At 45.9% G+C, this 21,965-nt stretch overlaps 1 protein-coding gene across 1 annotated transcript in view; it reads right to left on the reverse strand.

The window, feature by feature from the left end:
• The window catches only part of LOC134574848 (uncharacterized), a 31,018-nt gene extending 26,223 nt beyond the window's left edge, over positions 1-4,795 (reverse strand). Inside the window, exons 1-2 of the mRNA XM_063433905.1 lie at positions 4,781-4,795; positions 4,659-4,734 (exon numbers count right to left, since the gene is read on the reverse strand). Of these exons, the coding sequence (XP_063289975.1) occupies positions 4,659-4,734; positions 4,781-4,795 (91 nt within the window). The remainder of the gene's footprint in view (positions 1-4,658; positions 4,735-4,780) is intronic.
• Positions 4,796-21,965: the final 17,170 nt, after the last annotated feature.

Genomic DNA, 21,965 nt, shown 5'->3' on the forward strand with positions numbered 1-21,965 from the left:
CGGTTCTTACCCCATCTCCTGTTCGCCTACCGAGAGGTGCCCCAAGAGTCCACTGGGTTCTCTCCCTTCGAACTGTTGTTCGGAAGGAGGGTAAGGGGACCCCTAGACCTAATAAGGGAACACTGGGAGGGGGGGGGAACGACCATTGACGGCACCCCTATCGTACCCTATGTGTTGGAGTTTCGGAACAGCCTGGAGGAATTGACCCGGGCTGTGCGCAACAACCTCCAGGCGGCCCAGACACGCCAGCGCCAATGGTATGATAAGGGAGCCAGGGACCGCAGCTTTCAGGTCGGCCAGAAAGTACTAGTCCTACGCCCCGTCCCTACTGACAAGCTGCAGGCTTCCTGGCGGGGCCCATTCAAGGTGGTAGAGCAGGTCTGCGATACCACCTATATAATCGGCCCCTGCGCCGGGACCGGGGACAGACGCATGTTCCATGTGAACATGCTGAAGCCCTACCACGAGCGCACAGAGGAAGTATCCGCCATCTGCGCCTCGGCTGCAGAGGACACAGATAACCTACCCCTCCCTGACATGCTGGCCCGAGGAACGCTACAAGAGGATCTCGCAGCCGTACAGCTAGGAGACCGCTTGAATCCCCAAGAAAAAGCTCAGGCCCAAAGTTTAATTAGGGAAAAAGGAGCCACTTTTTCCAACCTCCCGGGGTATACCCCGTTAGCTACCCATCGGGTAGAAACCCTAGACCCGATCCCACTCCGTCAACCGCCCTACCGCATTCCCGAAGCAGTGAGGGGGAACATGTACAAGGAATTGAAGGAAATGTTGCAGTTAGGGGTAATTGAGCATTCCGATAGCCCCTGGGCATCCCCCGTAGTACTCGTGCCGAAGCGGGATGGAACTACCCGCTTCTGTGTAGATTACCGGAGGCTCAATGATAAAACCATATCCGATGCCTATCCCATGCCCCGGATAGACGAGCTATTAGACAAAATGGCTAGGGGGAAATACTTAACCACCATTGATCTGTGTAAAGGGTATTGGCAAATTCCTCTAGCCGAGGACGCCATTCCCAAGTCGGCCTTCGTCACCCCATTTGGCCTGTACCAATTCCGGGTCATGCCATTTGGGATGAAGAACGCCCCGGCCACCTTCCAGAGGATGGTGGACCGACTATTGGACGGGTTTCAGGAGTACGCTTGCGCCTATCTAGACGACATAGCCATCTTTAGTTACTCCTGGGCCGATCATCTAGACCATATCGGAGCAGTACTAGACCGCATCCGGGAAGCCGGACTGACCCTCAAGCCCAGTAAATGCCATATAGGGATGGCCGAGGTCCAATACCTCGGACACCGAGTAGGCAGCGGCCACCAAAAACCCGAACCAGCCAAAATAGAGGCCGTAGCTAAATGGCCAACCCCCCGCACTAAAACCCAGGTACTAGCCTTTTTGGGGACGGCAGGATATTACCGAAAGTTTGTACCTAACTACAGCGCCCTGGCCAAGCCCCTTACCGACTTGACCCGCAAGAACCTTCCCAAACTAGTAGTATGGGCCCCAGAGTGTGAACAGGCCTTCCAACTCCTAAAAAATGCCCTTGTTAATGCCCCTGTGTTGGCTGCTCCCGATCAGACTAAACGCTTTCTCGTCCATACAGACGCTTCAATGTTCGGATTGGGAGCAGTACTGAGCCAGATCGGAGCCGATGGCGGTGAACACCCCGTAGCTTACCTCAGCCGAAAGCTTTTACCCAGAGAAGTAAGCTACGCCGCCATCGAAAAGGAATGCCTTGCCGTGGTGTGGGCCCTCAAGAAACTACAGCCCTATTTGTATGGACAAACATTTTCACTGCTCACAGATCACAACCCGTTGGTCTGGCTGAACCGGGTGTCAGGAGACAATGCCAGACTGCTGCGCTGGAGCTTAGCGCTTCAGCCCTTTGATTTCAATATCCAATATCGCCCGGGGAAGCTCAATGGAAATGCCGACGGGTTATCCCGACAAACGGAACTAGACAAGTGATCTGTGGGTACTCCTCCAGACATCCCCAAGCCGATCCGTTGGGATCAGACTGTGTATGCTGGCTTGGTTCTGGGGGAGCATTGTGGCAGAAACAGCCACCAGAAACTCGTATTTACATTGTTATTTGTCCCTAACCCTATATGTCCATGCATCTTGTATATTGTACCAGCATGTTAAGGAAGAATAAATGTGCACATACCGTTATTGGGTCCGTGGGTGGCCGCCGTTCGCCTAATCTCCACGTGGCGGCGGCCATCTTAACTGGCGAACAGCGGTGTTTGGTCGTCGAGCGTCTGGAACTAAAATCGGACGCTCGACTACCCAGACACCGCTCAGACCTCCAGGATCACCAAATCGTATGATCCAAACTGCCGAACGGCCCGCCGTTCGGTAGTTTGCATTCCCCAGTCTAGGGGATTCATCCGAACCAAAGATTGGGGTCGGATGGCTGAGCTGTTCGGCACTTTCCATGCAGTGAAGTAGACCGACTACAGGGCCAGAATCTATGGAGCCGTTTTCGGCTACTGTGTCCCTGCAGTCGGTCAAATCTTTAAATACCTGTAACTCCCGAACCCCTGGTCTGATCTGGGTGAAATTTGAATATGTTACTCACCCAGAGCAGACCTACCAGGGGACCCCTCGTTTATCCTCGTACCCCCCGTATTTAGGGGTCATTCAGAAACTGGGGAAAACTCGGTTCCCTCTAATTAATTTACCTGCTAATCTAAGGGGAGGAGAGGGAGGGGAGGTGATTGTGAGGTGATTGGTTGTTTTGAGTTACCTCCCTTGCATGGGAAAAAGCCATAAAAGAAACTGTGTGAATAAAGCTGACAGTTGACCTCCAAGCTATGTGTCGTCTAGTTCCTGGAGGGAAGGGATTGTAACCACGCTACCCGTTTGATACCTGTATTGGATTGCTGTTCCTGTCTACCAGCGGAGCTACCTTGGATCGTACCTCTACTCCGCTACACTGCTGTGCATCTCTATTGTGTCTTACATGAACATGATTGTTTTTACTTTTTAAAGATTTGTTTAATAAATGGAGAGGGGGCAATTTTTTTAATAAATGGAGAGGGGGCAGTATTTTGCTAAAAATACTGGTATAGTTATACTTCTATGTGGCGGAACCAGCCCCGCCACTTGTGCCTGGAGACGACTGCTTGCCAGCCTCTTGCCCTGTGATTATGGTCCCTGGGGGGTTTGGCCCTTGAAATAACAGATTTGGGCATAATGGATTTTTGTTGTGCTGCTGCTGGCCCTTTAACTCCCAGATGAAGGGTTTGTACTTTTAAATTGGCACTTTGAATGCCGTCGAAGTGCCGAAGTAGTCGAAGTGGCCGCCATTCGAAAAACGAACACGTGGCGGCGGCCATCTTGGTTCATTCCATGAGGTCAGCGGTATGTGTAGCCAAATTCATGGAACTGAAATCGGCTACACAGTTCCGCGAACACCGCTGAGCCTTACCTTCTCCCACAATAATTTTGCAGCCGCAGAGACTAAGTCCCGTTCGAAGATTCGAACGCGCGTTCGAATGGGACTTAGTAATTTTTTCAGCCTGAAATAGACCGACCGCACAGCCCAAATCTATGGAACTGTTTTGGGCATGAAAATGTGCTTGCGGTCGGTCATAAAGGACTTCCATCTAACTTTTTAACCCCAGAACCGATTGCCCTGATTTTCGAGTATGTGTTTATTTCTCGCATGCTGATTATGAAAATATATATGTTTTATGTTTGTGGCATGTATATTTTAGAAGTTATTAATATTGTGTAAAAACGGTATTCCTCTGCCTGTGATAATGATATTACCCATTGTGTTCAGTAATCATATCACAGGCAGAGGGGAGGATTTTGTGTGGGAGTGTCTGTGTGTTTTGTACGGATTGATTGGTTGTTCTGTAATACCCTGTGGGCTGTACTATTTGGAATAAAAGAGACTGTATGTGCCAGTACAGTCAGTTCTGCTTGACCTCAAAACAAAGTGTCATCTCGTTATTGGGGGAATTGGATTGTATGCTGATTGCCAGGAGTGTAAGCTGATTGTATGCTTTTCCTGTTCAGCTGTTTCCCGGGTTCGTGTGTTTCCTGTTCGGGAGCTGGAGGATTCATGTAGTTTGCAGTTCGGGAGATTGGTGCTTACAGTAGCTGCCTGTGCATCTGGAAAGGGGAATATCGCCTAAACGTTTTTAAACCTCTTGTGTGCAAAACGGTCCGTTACATTCTATGTGTGACATACTATTTAGCAAGTCTTCATTGATCTGCGAAGTGAATTTCTACCTAACACGCAGAAGAACTTGCCAAGGCTGGATAAACCAGGATGGCTTTTAGTCCAGTAGGCCCCAACTTTCCTGAAATGGGCAGCACTGTCCAGGAAGAATACCCCATGACTGAACTAGTAGCTAAATCCATCAGAATTCCCAGTGACTTAAGAGAACAGCCTAACTGGAGGGGAGGAATTGCAAACATTCAGTGGCCACCACATGCGGCTTGTAGAACATCCTCTCTGTGATCCATATAAAAGATAATAAACCAAATCATTTTGTTCCTCCAGTTTACAAAACAACAACTGTAATAACTGTACAGATCTCACACTGTGTACCGGGTGTTTGATGATATAAGTGAATGATATCTGCTCTATAACCAAACACATTGCTGATTAAACATCGTCTCACCCAAGGAGATGAGGGGGTGGTGACTCTCCGTCACTTCCTTGTAAGTTTGCTTTTTCCCTTTTAAATACTTCCAAACCTACAAGAAATAACAGACAGTGAGATCCCAACATCTTTATCCAGACACCATCCAGACACATCCCTTGGTTTTACTCTATGATGTCCCATTCCCAGCAGCCTCACCTCTCCAGTCAGCAGGTGGATGATCTGATTGGTCAGTTCCAGGATGTTCTGCTCATTGTTTCCCTCATGTATCAGTGAGTGAGGTGGACACACCGTGCTGGAGCTCTGGGTCTTGCAGGATGCTCTAAACACACAGGGACTGCTTCTCTGTATTGTAGGATCGTCAGATCTCTTCACAACAATGTAATCCTACACATAAAGAAACATGTATTAAAATATCTCTCCTATAAGCCTATACTTCACTCGTTACACAGAACGTCACTTTGTTCCCTTGGAGTTATTTATAAAGTGGTTTCACTATCTTTTTCCTGGAAGGGGAATCACATTAATCCTGCTAGTATGTGCTTCTACCACCCACCTCTGTCACTGCTACCCCTGTCTGTGTGTACGATGTCGGCCTTCTCCATCATAAAGTCCTGTATAGTGCACAGGGCTGAAAAATGCTATAATAGGGCTACCTGTTTATAATCATGTCTTATCACAATCCCCACATTTACACCATGACCAAACTTTAACACCAACAGAAAAAAATTCCACAAATCTCAGTATTGCAATCCAGCACCGCTAACGACCCACAATCTTATATGTTTTATTTCTACATTCACACACTGTCTACCTGGCTACTATAATAGATTTATTAATCACATGTTTAATAAATATATCCCCAGTATCAACTTCACAAATGTATCCATAATAAGTTTCAGAATATCCATGTTAAAGCACAGGATAAAAGTGTGTAGTTGCTGTGACATTCCCAGAATCCCTCACCTCTCCAGTCAGAAGGTAGTTGACCTCCAGGGTCAGATCCAGGATCCCCCCCGTCATCGGATTCCTGTTTGTGTTTGTCATCATTAAGCCAATCAGGCTGCCTGAGAACAGGAATTAGAATATTCTGTAATTACAGATACATAGTGTATTTCCATGGATACAATAAATACATTATAAACACAGCATATACCTGGGGCTGTATATTTACCTCCTATACATTTTATATACATTATAATTTATTATTTATAAAGCGCCCGCATATTCAGCAGCCCTGCACAATGGGTGGACTAACAAACAGGATTTTATAACCAGGTGAATTGGATGCACAGGAAGACGTGCTCCAGCGATCTTACATTCTACAGGGAGTGGGATAACGTGACACAAAGTAATGGTAGGATATATAAGTAGGTTACTAGAATAGTTTATGATGAAAGTCTAATTATTATTATATTTTTTGGATGACTTGCAGGAGACCAAGGTGGGTTACCAAGGGGCCGGGAGGGAAAGCTTTTATGATTCTCTTGTTTAATTTGCTTTTTATTGATCGAGATTTAACAGAAAGTAAAGAGAGAAGATATACATGATACAGCAAAATACAGCATATTCATACCAATAATAGAAGTATACAGTTATTGTAGATATTACACGGTATTTCACTAAATCTAATGGTATTTGAACGTAGTATGGTAGGAATGCTACAAATGAATATTATGACTCATACAAGTAATGCAAAGCAATAACATGATGGAAAAAGACAGAGTAAGATAACATTAGGTACCAGTGGTGTTGGTTCAGTAATCTCCTAGAAGGTGCATCTCATAGAACGTTGCATAATATAAGGCCTAGGATGACACCGGCAGTAGCGCTGTAGATAGGGCAGAAGCATCTTGTTTGAGTGGTAGTACGTTGGGTGCTATCAGAGTGTGGTTGACTCAGTGTGGGTGTAGCAGATTGAAATAGACACGGGGACCTATGATGGGTTATTATTACGATTAGGTGACAAATGATCTAAACAGGGTTTCCATGGCCACAGCCACCCACACGTCCAGTGCAGTTCCGCTAGATTTTCAGAGAAAAGGCAGTGTCTACATTGCTGCCTAGTAACACCTCGAGCGACAGTCACAGACGGCCACTAGAGAGATCTGTGTCAGTGCTCTGCATGGAGGCGCTGAATGTTACCCATAGAGAACATGCGCAATATCCTCCCAATGCATTCCTATGGGAAAGCATTGGTTTAGCGGAGATCATAAAGAATGATACATTATACACACAGTATATACAGGGGGTGTATATTTACCCCATACATTATACACAGTATATACAGGGTGTGTATATTTACCCCATACATTATATACACACCATATACAGGGTGTGTATATTTACCCCATCCATTATATACACAGTATATACAGGGGGTGTATATTTACCCCATCCATTATATACACAGTATATACAGGGGGTGTATATATTTACCCCCCATACATTATATACACAGTATATACAGGGGGTGTATATTTACCCCATACATTATATACACAGTATATACAGGGGGTGTATATTTACCCCATCCATTATATACACAGTATATACAGGGGGTGTATATATTTACCCCCCATCCATTATATACACAGTATATACAGGGGGTGTATATTTACCCCATACATTATATACAGGGGGTGTACATTTACCCCCCCATACATTATATACACAGTATATACAGGGGGTGTACATTTACCCCCCATACATTATATACACAGTATATACAGGGGGTGTACATTTACCCCCCATACATTATATACACAGTATATACAGGGGGTGTACATTTACCCCCCATACATTATATACACAGTATATACAGGGGGTGTACATTTACCCCCCATACATTATATACACAGTATATACAGGGGGTGTACATTTACCCCCCATACATTATATACACAGTATATACAGGGGGTGTACATTTACCCCCCATACATTATATACACAGTATATACAGGGGGTGTACATTTACCCCCCATACATTATATACACAGTATATACAGGGGGTGTACATTTACCCCCCATACATTATATACACAGTATATACAGGGGGTGTACATTTACCCCCCATACATTATATACACAGTATATACAGGGGGTGTACATTTACCCCCCATACATTATATACACAGTATATACAGGGGGTGTACATTTACCCCCCATACATTATATACACAGTATATACAGGGGGTGTACATTTACCCCCCATACATTATATACACAGTATATACAGGGGGTGTACATTTACCCCCCATACATTATATACACAGTATATACAGGGGGTGTACATTTACCCCCCATACATTATATACACAGTATATACAGGGGGTGTACATTTACCCCCCATACATTATATACACAGTATATACAGGGGGTGTACATTTACCCCCCATACATTATATACACAGTATATACAGGGGGTGTACATTTACCCCCCATACATTATATACACAGTATATACAGGGGGTGTACATTTACCCCCCATACATTATATACACAGTATATACAGGGGGTGTACATTTACCCCCCATACATTATATACACAGTATATACAGGGGGTGTACATTTACCCCCCATACATTATATACACAGTATATACAGGGGGTGTACATTTACCCCCCATACATTATATACACAGTATATACAGGGGGTGTACATTTACCCCCCATACATTATATACACAGTATATACAGGGGGTGTACATTTACCCCCCATACATTATATACACAGTATATACAGGGGGTGTACATTTACCCCCCATACATTATATACACAGTATATACAGGGGGTGTACATTTACCCCCCATACATTATATACACAGTATATACAGGGGGTGTACATTTACCCCCCATACATTATATACACAGTATATACAGGGGGTGTACATTTACCCCCCATACATTATATACACAGTATATACAGGGGGTGTACATTTACCCCCCATACATTATATACACAGTATATACAGGGGGTGTACATTTACCCCCCATACATTATATACACAGTGTATACAGGGGGTGTACATTTACCCCCCATACATTATATACACAGTGTATACAGGGGGTGTACATTTACCCCCCATACATTATATACACAGTGTATACAGGGGGTGTATATTTACCGCCCATACATTATATACACAGTGTATACAGGGGGTGTATATTTACCCCATCCATTATATACACAGTATATACAGGGGGTGTATATTTACCCCCCATACATTATATACCCAGTATATACAGGGGGTGTATATTTACCCCATACATTATATACACAGTATATACAGGGGGTGTATATTTACCCCCATACATTATATACACAGTGTATACAGGGGGTGTATATTTACCCCATCCATTATATACACAGTATATACAGGGGGTGTATATTTACCCCCCATACATTATATACCCAGTATATACAGGGGGTGTATATTTACCCCATACATTATATACACAGTATATACAGGGGGTGTATATTTACCCCCATACATTATATACACAGTATATACAGGGGGTGTATATTTACCCCATACATTATATACACAGTATATACAGGGGGTGCATATTTACCCCATACATTATATACACAGTATATACAGGGGGTGTATATATACCCCATACATTATACACACAGTATATACAGGGGGTGTATATTTACCCCATACATTATACACACAGTATATACAGGGGGTGTATATTTACCCCATACATTATATACACAGTATATACAGGGGGTGTATATTTACCCCCATACATTATATACACAGTATATACAGGGGGTGTATATTTACACCATACATTATACACAGTATATACAGGGGGTGTATATTTACCCCCCATACATTATATACACAGTATATACAGGGGGTGTATATTTACCCCATACATTATATACACAGCATATACAGGGGGTGTATATTTACCCCATCCATTATATACACAGTATATAAAGGGGGTGTATATTTACCACCCATACATTATATACACAGTATATACAGGGGGTGTATATTTACCCCCCATACATTATATACATCGTATATACAGGGGCTGTATATTTACCCCCCCCCCATACATTATATACACAGTATATACAGGGGCTGTATATTTACCCCCATACGTTATATACACAGTATATACAGGGGGTGTATAGTTACCCCATACATTATATACACAGTATATACAGGGGGTGTATAGTTACCCCATACATTATATACACAGTATATACAGGGGGTGTGTATTTACCCCATACATTATATACACAGTATATACAGGGGGGTGTATATTTACCCCATACATTATATACACAGTATATACAGGGGGGTGTATATTTACCCCATACATTATATACACAGTATATACAGGGGGTGAATAGTTACCCCATACATTATATACACAGTATATACAGGGGGTGTATATTTACCCCATACATTATATACACAGCATATACAGGGGAGTGTATATTTACCCCATCCATTATATACACAGTATATAAAGGGGGTGTATATTTACCCCATACATTATATACACAGTATATACAGGGGGTGTATAGTTACTCCATACAGTATATACAGGGGGTGTATTTACCCCATACATTATATACACAGTATATACAGGGGGTGTATATTTACCCCCATACATTATATACACAGTATATACAGGGGGGTGTATATTTACCCCATACATTATATACAAAGTATATACAGGGGGTGTATATTTACCCAATACATTATATACAAGGGGTGTATATTTACCCCATACATTATATACACAGTATATACAGGGGGTGTATATTTACCCCCCATACATTATATACACAGTATATACAGGGGGTGTATATTTACCCCCCATACATTATATACACAGTATATACAGGGGGTGTATATTTACCCCCCATACATTATATACACAGTATATACAGGGGGTGTATATTTACCCCCCATACATTATATACACAGTATATACAGGGGGTGTATATTTACCCCCCATACATTATATACACAGTATATACAGGGGGTGTATATTTACCCCCCATACATTATATACACAGTATATACAGGGGGTGTATATTTACCCCCCATACATTATATACACAGTATATACAGGGGGTGTATATTTACCCCCCATACATTATATACACAGTATATACAGGGGGTGTACATTTACCCCCCATACATTATATACACAGTATATACAGGGGGTGTACATTTACCCCCCATACATTATATACACAGTATATACAGGGGGTGTACATTTACCCCCCATACATTATATACACAGTATATACAGGGGGTGTCTATTTACCCCCCATACATTATATACACAGTATATACAGGGGGTGTGTATTTACCCCCCATACATTATATACACAGTATATACAGGGGGTGTCTATTTACCCCCCATACATTATATACACAGTATATACAGGGGGTGTCTATTTACCCCCCATACATTATATACACAGTATATACAGGGGGTGTCTATTTACCCCCCATACATTATATACACAGTATATACAGGGGGTGTCTATTTACCCCCCATACATTATATACACAGTATATACAGGGGGTGTCTATTTACCCCCCATACATTATATACACAGTATATACAGGGGGTGTCTATTTACCCCCCATACATTATATACACAGTATATACAGGGGGTGTCTATTTACCCCCCATACATTATATACACAGTATATACAGGGGGTGTCTATTTACCCCCCATACATTATATACACAGTATATACAGGGGGTGTCTATTTACCCCCCATACATTATATACACAGTATATACAGGGGGTGTCTATTTACCCCCCATACATTATATACACAGTATATACAGGGGGTGTCTATTTACCCCCCATACATTATATACACAGTATATACAGGGGGTGTCTATTTACCCCCCATACATTATATACACAGTATATACAGGGGGTGTCTATTTACCCCCCATACATTATATACACAGTATATACAGGGGGTGTCTATCTACCCCCCATACATTATATACACAGTATATACAGGGGGTGTCTATTTACCCCCCATACATTATATACACAGTATATACAGGGGGTGTCTATTTACCCCCCATACATTATATACACAGTATATACAGGGGGTGTCTATTTACCCCCCATACATTATATACACAGTATATACAGGGGGTGTCTATTTACCCCATACATTATATACACAGTATATACAGGGGGTGTCTATTTACCCCATACATTATATACACAGTATATACAGGGGGTGTATATTTACCCCATACATTACATACACAGTATATACAGGGGGTGTATATTTACCCCATACATTACATGCACAGTATATACAGGGGGTGTATATTTACCCCATACATTACATGCACAGTATATACAGGGGGTGTATATTTACCCCATACATTATATGCACAGTATATACAGGGGGTGTATATTTACCCCATACATTATATGCACAGTATATACAGGGGGTGTATATTTACCCCATACATTACATGCACAGTATATACAGGGGGTGTATATTTACCCCATACATTACATGCACAGTATATACAGGGGGTGTATATTTACCCCATACATTACATGCACAGTATATACAGGGGGTGTATATTTACCCCATACATTATATGCACAGTATATACAGGGGGTGTATATTTACCCCATACATTATATGCACAGTATATACAGGGGGTGTATATTTACCCCATACATTACATGCACAGTATATACAGGGGGTGTATATTTACCCCATACATTACATGCACAGTATATACAGGGGGTGTATATTTACCCCATACATTACATGCACAGTATATACAGGGGGTGTATATTTACCCCATACATTACATGCACAGTATATACAGGGGGTGTATATTTACCCCATACATTACATGCACAGTATATACAGGGGGTGTATATTTACCCCATACATTACATGCACAGTATATACAGGGGGTGTATATTTACCCCATACATTACATGCACAGTATATACAGGGGGTGTATATTTACCCCATACATTATATGCACAGTATATACAGGGGGTGTATATTTACCCCATACATTACATGCACAGTATATACAGGGGGTGTATATTTACCCCATACATTATATGCACAGTATATACAGGGGGTGTATATTTACCCCATACATTATATGCACAGTATATACAGGGGGTGTATATTTACCCCATACATTATATGCACAGTATATACAGGGGGTGTATATTTACCCCATACATTATATGCACAGTATATACAGGGGGTGTATATTTACCCCATACATTATATGCACAGTATATACAGGGGGTGTATATTTACCCCATACATTATATACACAGTATATACAGGGGGTGTATATTTACCCCCATACATTATATACACAGTATATACAGGGGGTGTATATTTTCCCCATACATTATACACACAGTATATACAGGGGGTGTATATTTACCCCCCATACATTATATACACAGTATATACAGGGGGTGTATATTACCCCATACATTATATACACAGTATATACAGGGGGTGTATATTTACCCCATACATTATATATATATTTCCCACATACATTACAGGCAATTCCCATTGATCTCACATTAGATACATAGAACATTATATTTGAACATTTCCTTTGTGTAACTGTATAGGAAGCTCATCATATAACAATAGTCACCTGACTGGCAGCTCCTCCCTGTGTCTCCCAGCACTGTATCCACTACCTCTGCACGATCTCACAGTAATGGGGCTTCTCAGGATAAACACACAGCAGCTGCTCAAACCTCCAAACACAGATACTGGGAGCTAGATTGTAATGGGCGCTTTAATATGACGTCACTGGGAAACACACGCGGCCATCTTTGTTTAGGGCAAATCTCCCATTAATCCTGATATAAAGTGAGGGCAGATCCATGTGTCATGGGATTATTAGAGGGAAAAGTAATGAGATAATTTAGGACATAATGTGTGAGAATAATTCCCTGTGTATATGTGAATATAATATGTAAATAGTGTAAGAGGAGCATATTAATGACTATACTGTCTCCCAGGTTGGATGTGGGATTAGCTTTCTGCATTGAGTTGGACATGGCTTTAGAGTGTACCTGCCATCCCCAATCTATGGATGTTCCTTTCAAAGAGCATTCATTATTACCCTTGGCGAGGAGCGGTTTCGGCGCCCCTCCCCGCACCCAGTGATGAAAAAGTAAATATCAGGGGGGTTTAAGATCAATTTCAATCTTTTATTGTCTGCATTTCCATAGTGGGTACTTAGATGAGATTTAGGCTATACGTGGTATCACATTCGGAAGAAATATAAAACCTCGATGGGACTCAATTTACCCCCCATACATCATGCCGAACTTACCTTTCCCCAATCGATTCCTCTTCTCTCCCTCTGTCAGGATCTGTTCTTCATTTCTTCCGGTCTGCTCTAGTTTTCTTTAAAACATAAGACAAAGTAGGGGCTATTTCTCTTCTGGAGGTTACCTACGCCATGACCATGGCTGGATTAAGAGCCCAGTGGGCCTGGTGCTGACAATTATGATGGGCCTAATTACGGAATCTTATCGACCATTAACACTGAAACAGTCATACCTCCCAAGCGTCATGCATCTGATGGAGTTGGTGTTGGAGGCAAACTCAAAGGATGCAGCTATAAGAAAACACATACTCTATGCTAATCTCTCTCTAATTTATGCTTTCATCTTTCAAGTAAATCCATAAACCCTAACAGCAGTGTCCAGTGAAGCAGGAGTCAATGGGTGGGGTAAAAGGGTGGGCCACTGATGCGAATCACATGACTAGACCTGCCAAAAGGGGAGAACATGCCCAAAAAGGGGGCATGTCTGTCCAAGGAATTTGAAGGACAGCCTGGCATGAATGCATGTCAGGCTGCCCGCCAATCCTGCAGGCTGTCCAACTAAGGGCATACTATGCAGGCAGCACCCTGAGCTTGACATAAATGTGTCTAATGATGCGCCTTCTCCATGCTTTCTAAGGACTGTCCCCTAGCACTCACATGTCCACTTGTCTCCTTACCTTCTTACTAGCAGGCAGAAGTTCCTGGTATATAGTCTGAGACAGAGAAAAGGTGTATGTAGTGAGTATAGAAGAATTGGGACATACCACAGTGTTAGAGAGACCAACGTCTGCATTACCTAAACAAATTTTATTGTCAGTTAGTCCACACAAGTTTTGTTCCCATACATCACTCTTAAGCTTCCAAACTTAAAGGGACACTATAGTCACCAGAACAACTACAGCTTATTGTATTTGTTCTGGTAAGTACAATCATTCCATTGCAGTAAACACTGTCTTTTCAGAGAAAATAACTCCACTGGCCGCTCCTTAGATGGCTGCTAGAGGTACTTCCCGGGGCAGTACTGCCTAGGGTGCAGCACTGCCATTCAGTGTCTCCACCCTCTGCATGCAGACACCTAACTTTCCTCATAGAGATGCATTGATTCAATTTAGCTTTATGAGGAGATGCTGATTGGCCAGGGCTATGTTGGACTTGTGCTGGCTCTGCCCCTGATCTGCCTAGTTGACAGTCTCAGCCAATCCTATGGGGAAGTATTGTAATTTGCTCAGACCACCACTTCTGATGATGTCAGCAGACAGTCAGTTCAGAGGCAGAGCCAGCGGCTGCAGACTTGAATACAAGTAATATTTTACTATATTTAGGGAGGCAAGAAGGGGCCAGGGTGGTGGTTTTAACATAATAGGGTCAGAAATACATGATTGTGTTCCTGACCCTATAGTGCTCCTTTAAGCAAGAGTATGTGAAGAGTAGTTAAGGTTGCCACCTTTCTTGGAAAAAAATACCAGCCTTAATCATTTGTATAATTAATTAGTTATGCATGACATCACATGATGTAAATCACAAGGAGTGACATCAGAGAAAATTCTGTAAAATCACCAACAAACTACTCACAGTTTGATTCTGCTGTATAGATGGATTGCTCCCAGTGTCTCAGTCTCGCAAGTCACCCAGTGTCTCAGTGTCCCTATGTAGCACAGTGTCAGTGTCCCCATGTCACCCAGTCCCCTAGTCTCCCAGTGTCTCATTGTCCCCATTTCTCCCAGTGTCTCAGTGTGTCCCCATGTCACTAGGATACTGGGGACACAGTGAGACATGGGGACACAGAGACCCGGGGACAATGAGAGACCCGGGGACAATGAGACATATGGGGACACTGAGACATATGGGGACACTGGTAGAAATGGGGACACTGAGACACCATAGACACAGACACTGGGAGACATGGGAACACTGAAACGTTTGGGGACACTAAGACACTAGGGACACAGAGACATGGGAACACAGACAATGGGAGACTAAGGGACACTGGGAGACTAGGGGACAGTTGTGGACATAGACATGGGGACACTGGGACATATAGGGACACTGGGACACATGGGGTCACTAGGCACACAGAGACATGGGACACAGACACTGGGAGACTTGGGGACACTTAGACACTAGGGACACTGGCTTGGGGACACTGGGAGACATGGGGACATAGTGTCTCCGTGTCTCCCAATGTCCCTATGTCTCACAGCGTCCCCATGTGTCTCAGTGTCCCCTAGTGTCTCAGTGTCCCCATGTTTTCCAGTGTCCCCAAGTGTCTCAGTGTTCCCAGGTCTCCTAGTGTCTGTGTCCCCATGTGTCCTAGTGTCTCAGTGTCCCCTAGTGTCTGTGTCCCCATGTATCCCCTAGTGTCTCAGTGTCCCCATTTGTACCCTAGTGTCTCAGTGTCCCCATGTTAACCAGTGTCCCCAAGTGTCTCATTGTTCCCAGGTCTCCCAGTATCTGTGTCCCCATGTGTCTGTGTCCCCATGTGTCCACTAGTGTCTCAGTGTCCCCATATGTCCCCTAGTGTCTCAGTGTCCCCTAGTGTCTCAGTGTCCCTGCTGCCTTTCCCCCATCCCTCTGGACTCTGTGCTGTGTTGCTGCTCCCCCACCGATCAGTGAGTAGTAGAGAGAGGCAGGGATATGCTGTAACTTTCTACCCCTGCCTCTCTCCACACACAGTGACCCCTACTGACCGGTGCTGATATTGCAGAGTAGGCATGTGCATGGGGAACATTTTCGGTTTGGTTCGGCATTCCGAAATTCGGAATTTTTGTAATTCGGCACTTCGGAAATTCGGGAACTTCGGCACTTCAGAACTTCGGCACTTTGGCACTTTGGAAATTCGGCATTTTGGAATTTTGGGACTTTGTCACCTCTGGACTTCGATTGCAGACGCTTGGTAGATAACTCCCTAATTCCCACGGTATTAGGGAGTTATCTACCAAAAGGCTGAAAGACCTAAATTGGTCTTTCAGAGAAATTTACTAATACTAAGTAAACATTACTTAGTATTAATGCATTTTGCCCCTACTCGCTATACTGCGAGTAGGGGCATGTCTAGTAAACAGTGAGCAGCCTGTGACTGCTCACTGTTTAAAAAAAAAAAAAAAAAAATAGTGCCCCCCCTGGCCCCCACCCCTGAGCGGCAGGTGGGGGCCCTAAAGTAAAATGATGGGGGGGGACCTATTGTCCTCTCCCCTGCCCCTACCCCTGAGCGGCGGGTAGGGGCCCTAAATACTAATAAGGGGGGGACCTAATGTCCTCCCCCTGGCCCCCACCCCTGAGCGGCGGTTGGGGGCCCTAAATACTAACAAGGGGGGGGACCTAATGTCCTCCCCCTGGCCCCCACCCCTGAGCGGTGGCCCTAAACAAGAATAAGGGGGGGACCTAATTTCCATTCAATCTGGGGGTCCTTCGCTGGGGGGGTTTCTGTCAGGGCTTAGGGGTTTTCTTGATCAGTGGGAGCAGGGTGCGCAAGCAGGTAGGGTCCCCCTATTAGATGGTCAGTGTGGTCCTCAGCGTTGCAGTCACAAGGGGCTCTGGCGGTTCCTGGGGTCACAGGGTCCCCCTCTTCCGGGGTGGGTGGCCAAGCGGGCACCCCTACTATGTAATTGGATGCCTCTGCGCCGGTGGTTGCTCGGGTCCCCCAGGCGTCGGGTGTCCTTTCGGGTGTTGCGGACGTTGTGCGTGGGTCCACCTATATGTGTTGGTCAGGGCCCTTGGGCGTGCACCTGAAACAGGAGGTTCGGGAAAAAATTTGGAGGGGTGAATTTGTTGAGATTTTTTCCCTCCTTCCTATGGAGGAAGCTCCTCCTTTACCGGAAAAGGACGGGAAGGAATCTGAAAAAGACAAGGAGCAGTACCGCTACCGGGAATTTGATTCGCGCATTTGCGATCCTGGCCAGCGTGATTGGGGAAAGGGCTCCGCAGAAGTGCTCTGCATTGTTCTGCTAGCAGGATACCATTTGGAATGCTTGTCGTACCTATGGCGGTCTGGGGTGGTGGAAATATGACGAGCAATTCCGTCAACGGTTAGCGGTGCGCCCCTCCATTTCGTGGGACCAGATGGACATTGGCCTCTGGCTCTCCATTATGACCCGCCCAGCCCCCCAGCAGGGTGGGTTCTCGTCTTTTCTCGGGGGGGCCGGTGGGGGGGGGGGGCGGTGGGGGGGGGTCCTCCTCCTCACCGGCCGCACATCAGAGGCCAGGCTGTTGTTGGAAATTCAACGCCAGTCACTGCAAATGGGGGACATCCTGCCGATTCAAGCATGAATGTTCTATCTGCGGGGGAGCCCATCCCATCTCCCGCTGCTTCAAGCGGGCGAGAAAGGGGATTTGGGGTCAAAGGGTGACGACGCCGGTGGTCATAAGCGCGATGCGCCCTTGGCTCGCCAGTTATAGGAATCGTCGTGCTGCCGACATCCTGCTGGATGGGTTTGAGCATGGGTTTTGGATTCCTTTTACTTGTCGTCCCCCTTCCCCTCGGGTACGGAACCTTCGGTCGGTCCGGGAATTCCCATGGGTGGTTCGGGAAAACCTGAGTAAGGAGGTGTCGTTGGGTCTTATGGCTGGTCCCTTTAGGGACCCCCCCTCCCAGAATTGCGGGTCTCCCCCTTGGGTGTGGTGCCCAAAAAGGAGCACGGGAAATACCGGCTGATTCACCATTTATCGTACCCCAGGGGGGGTTCAGTAAATGATGACATCTCTTTGGAACTCTGCCGAGTGTCTTATGCGTCCTTTGATGCGGTGGTCGCCATGGTCAGGGCCGCGGGCCCTGGGGCCTTGTTGGCCAAGGCTGACGTGGAATCGGCCTTCCGTCTGCTGCCGGTGCACCCGGCTTGTCACCATCTTCTGGGCTGTGTTTTTGAAGACCGGTATTACGTGGATATGTGCCTCCCTATGGGTTGTTCCATATCCTGCTTTTACTTTGAATGCTTCAGCACATTCTTGGACTGGGTGGTGAGGAAGGAGGCTCGGATAGGCTCCTTGCTACACTACCTCGATGATTTCCTTTGTGTGGGTCCCGCCGATTCGCCAGCCTGTGCAATGCTGCTGCGGGTTCTGAGTGAGGTGTTCCATCGGTTTGGGGTCCCGTTGGCTCACGACAAGACGGTGGGCCCAGTCACTTGTATCAGTTTTCTGGGCATTGAGATTGACTCTCTGGCGGGGGAATGCCGCTTGCCTTTGGATAAGATTCAAGGCTTATGGCGCGAGGTGGCCGTGGCCGTGGGGCGGCGCAAGATTCAGCTTCGCTGCCTGCAGTCGCTCCTAGGGAAGCTGAATTTTGCCTGTAGGATCATGCCCATGGGGCGGGTCTTTAACCGGCAGCTGGCTGCGGCGACGGCCGGGGTATCCGGGCCTCGCCATTTTATTCGGCTTTCTCGGCCGCTGTGGGACGATTTGGCGGTTTGAGACTCCTTCTTGGCTATGTACAATGGCTGGTCCTACTGGCAAAAGCCGGAGGTTTCTAACGCCGACCTCCACCTATTTACAGACGCAACTGGCTCGGTGGGGTTTGGGACAATTCTGGGCTCTAGTTGGTGTGCGGCCGTGTGGCCGGACAGTTGGCGTGTCTCTGGGCTCACGAAGAATCTGGCCTTTCTGGAGCTTTTCCCCATTTTGGTGGCGATGGAGGTCTGGGGGTCACGTTTGCAGGATCAAAGGGTAGTGTTTCACTGTGACAATTTGGGGGTTGTTTAGGCCATTAATCGGCTGACAGCCTCCTCCCCTCCGGTGGTTCGCTTGCTTAGGCGGTTGGTTCTCCGATGTTTGTGTCTCAATGTGTATTGTAGGGCAGAGCATATACAGGGAGTTCACAATGTGATGGCGGATGCTCTCTCTCGTTTACAGTGGTCCGAGTTTCGGGCTGTCGCCCCGCAGGCGGAACCGGAGGGGACAGGCAGAGTGATGGAATGGGTCCGTGGATCGGTTTCCAAGGCCACCTGGAATCGCTACGGTAAGGTGTGGGGTGAATGGGAGCAATGGGAGTTGGATTCAGGTGGTTTTTGTTCCCCAACCGAGCGTCTCGGGGGGCTACTGCAGCTCTTGGACCGCTGGGAATTCGAGGGTAAGTCTCCCTCTGCAATCTCCGCACGTTTCTCCGGTCTTAGCCTTTTATTTAAGCTGCGCGGGTGGGAAGATTCGACTAAAGCGTTTGTTGTGTGCCAGGCACTTAAGGGACTGCGACGCAGAGCGGCGTCGGTTGACGCACAGAGGCCGGTTTCTGCGGTGCTTTTGTCAAGACTCTGTGGGGTGCTCCCGCAAATCTGTTACTCAGTGTTTGAGGCCCGGCTGTTTAAGTTGGCTTATTCGCTGGCATTCTTTGGAGCCATTCGCATTGGGGAACTGGTGAGCCCTAGTAGGCGCAGCTGTGGGGGGGGTGTTGTTTGCCGACGTTCAGTGCGTTTCTGATACGACGGTCAAAAACGGATGTCCTTGGTAGGGGTAAATGGGTGCAGTTGGGGGCTGTCCCTGGTTCAGATATTTGCCCGGTTGCTTCCTTTCAGGAATTCTGCCAGTTGCGCCCGGTTTCTTCAGGCCCCCTTTCATGAGGATGGGAGTTTTCTGTCCCATTTTCAATTTATTCTGGTTTTTCGTTCTGGATTGGAGGTATTGGAGTTTGGGGGGCATTCATTTAGGATTGGCGCTGCCACTGAAGCTTCTAGGCTGGGAATGTCGGCGCAAGCGGTTCAGAGGATTGGGAGGTGGGCACCTGGGCGTTTCGTCTCATATGTTCGTCCTTCCCGCCTCCTAAATTGATGTTTTCTCCTTCGGTGGGAGTCCCCCCAGGGTCTGGGTGATCGGACACTTGTATGTCTTTTGGGCCAGACGGCGGGCGGCTGTCCGTCCGGGAGGTGAGCTGCTTGGTTTCACGCCTTCTGAAGCGGAGGTTCGCTGGTTTGGGAATAGAGGTATGAAGTGGGTCCGGCTCCTCCCTGAGCTAGTTCAGCTTTCCCGGCTTTTGGGTCCACCTAGTGTTCTTGTGATTCACCTGGGGGGTAATGATCTCGGGACGATGCCTATTTGGGGGTTGGGGAACGCAATTAAGAGGGATTTAGCGCGGGTATTGGTTTTGTTCTCGGACGTTCGACTGGTCTGGTTGGAGGTCATTTCACGAAACTACTGGCAGCGGGCCCATAATCAACGGGCGATGGACCGTTATCGGGTTAAATTGAACCGGAGGGTCTCTAAGTTCGTGTTAGGGGTAAACGGGATTCCGGTGCGCCATAGGGTGTTTGAGCGGGAGGCAGCTAATTTGTTCAGGAGTGATGGCGTGCACCTCATGGAGGTCGGGCTCGACCTCTTTAATCTTGCAATCCAGGAGGCGGTGGAACAGGCCTTAGTTGGTTTTGGTGGGGCTCCCCGCTGATTTTAGGCTTAAAATCGGGGTTTGTGGCGGGGAGCGTGTCCTTGCCAACAGGGTTGGGGAGCAGATGGCATGTCAGGAGATGGACAAGGTGGGTCTCAACCTCCCCTGCTCTGTAAGGTAAACTTTCAAGTTACCGAATTGGACGTGCCCACTGAGCTAAGAGCCGGCTGGTGGTTAGAGCATTTAAGATGATGGGAATTTGGTTTGGACGAGGGGGAGGCGAGACACCAGTGGGTAAAGTTGTTGGTGCATAGGCACCTGGTTAAGTTCGTTGGCAAGGACGGTTATTTAAGTTGAAGGCTGTAGGGCAATAAGTGTTAATTTATATGTTAATTATGGTATTTATATATATATATATTTATGTGTTTATTTATATTTGAATTAAAGGAAAATAATAAAATTTGGATGTGTCCTACAGCTGTAAGTTTTAACAAATGCTGTGGCCTGTTTCATCCAATATGCATTGTCTGTCGTTATTGGGGGGGATAAGTGGGTAGTCTCTTTCTTTTAGTCGCACCACATTCCCCGCTACGTACATACATGGTGTCTATAGCCTGTCCCTGCAGGCTTTTGAATGTAAACACTGACTTTTC

The sequence above is a fragment of the Pelobates fuscus genome, chromosome 10 (genome assembly GCF_036172605.1).
Source record: "Pelobates fuscus isolate aPelFus1 chromosome 10, aPelFus1.pri, whole genome shotgun sequence".
In the NCBI taxonomy this organism is placed as follows: Eukaryota; Metazoa; Chordata; class Amphibia; order Anura; family Pelobatidae; genus Pelobates; species Pelobates fuscus.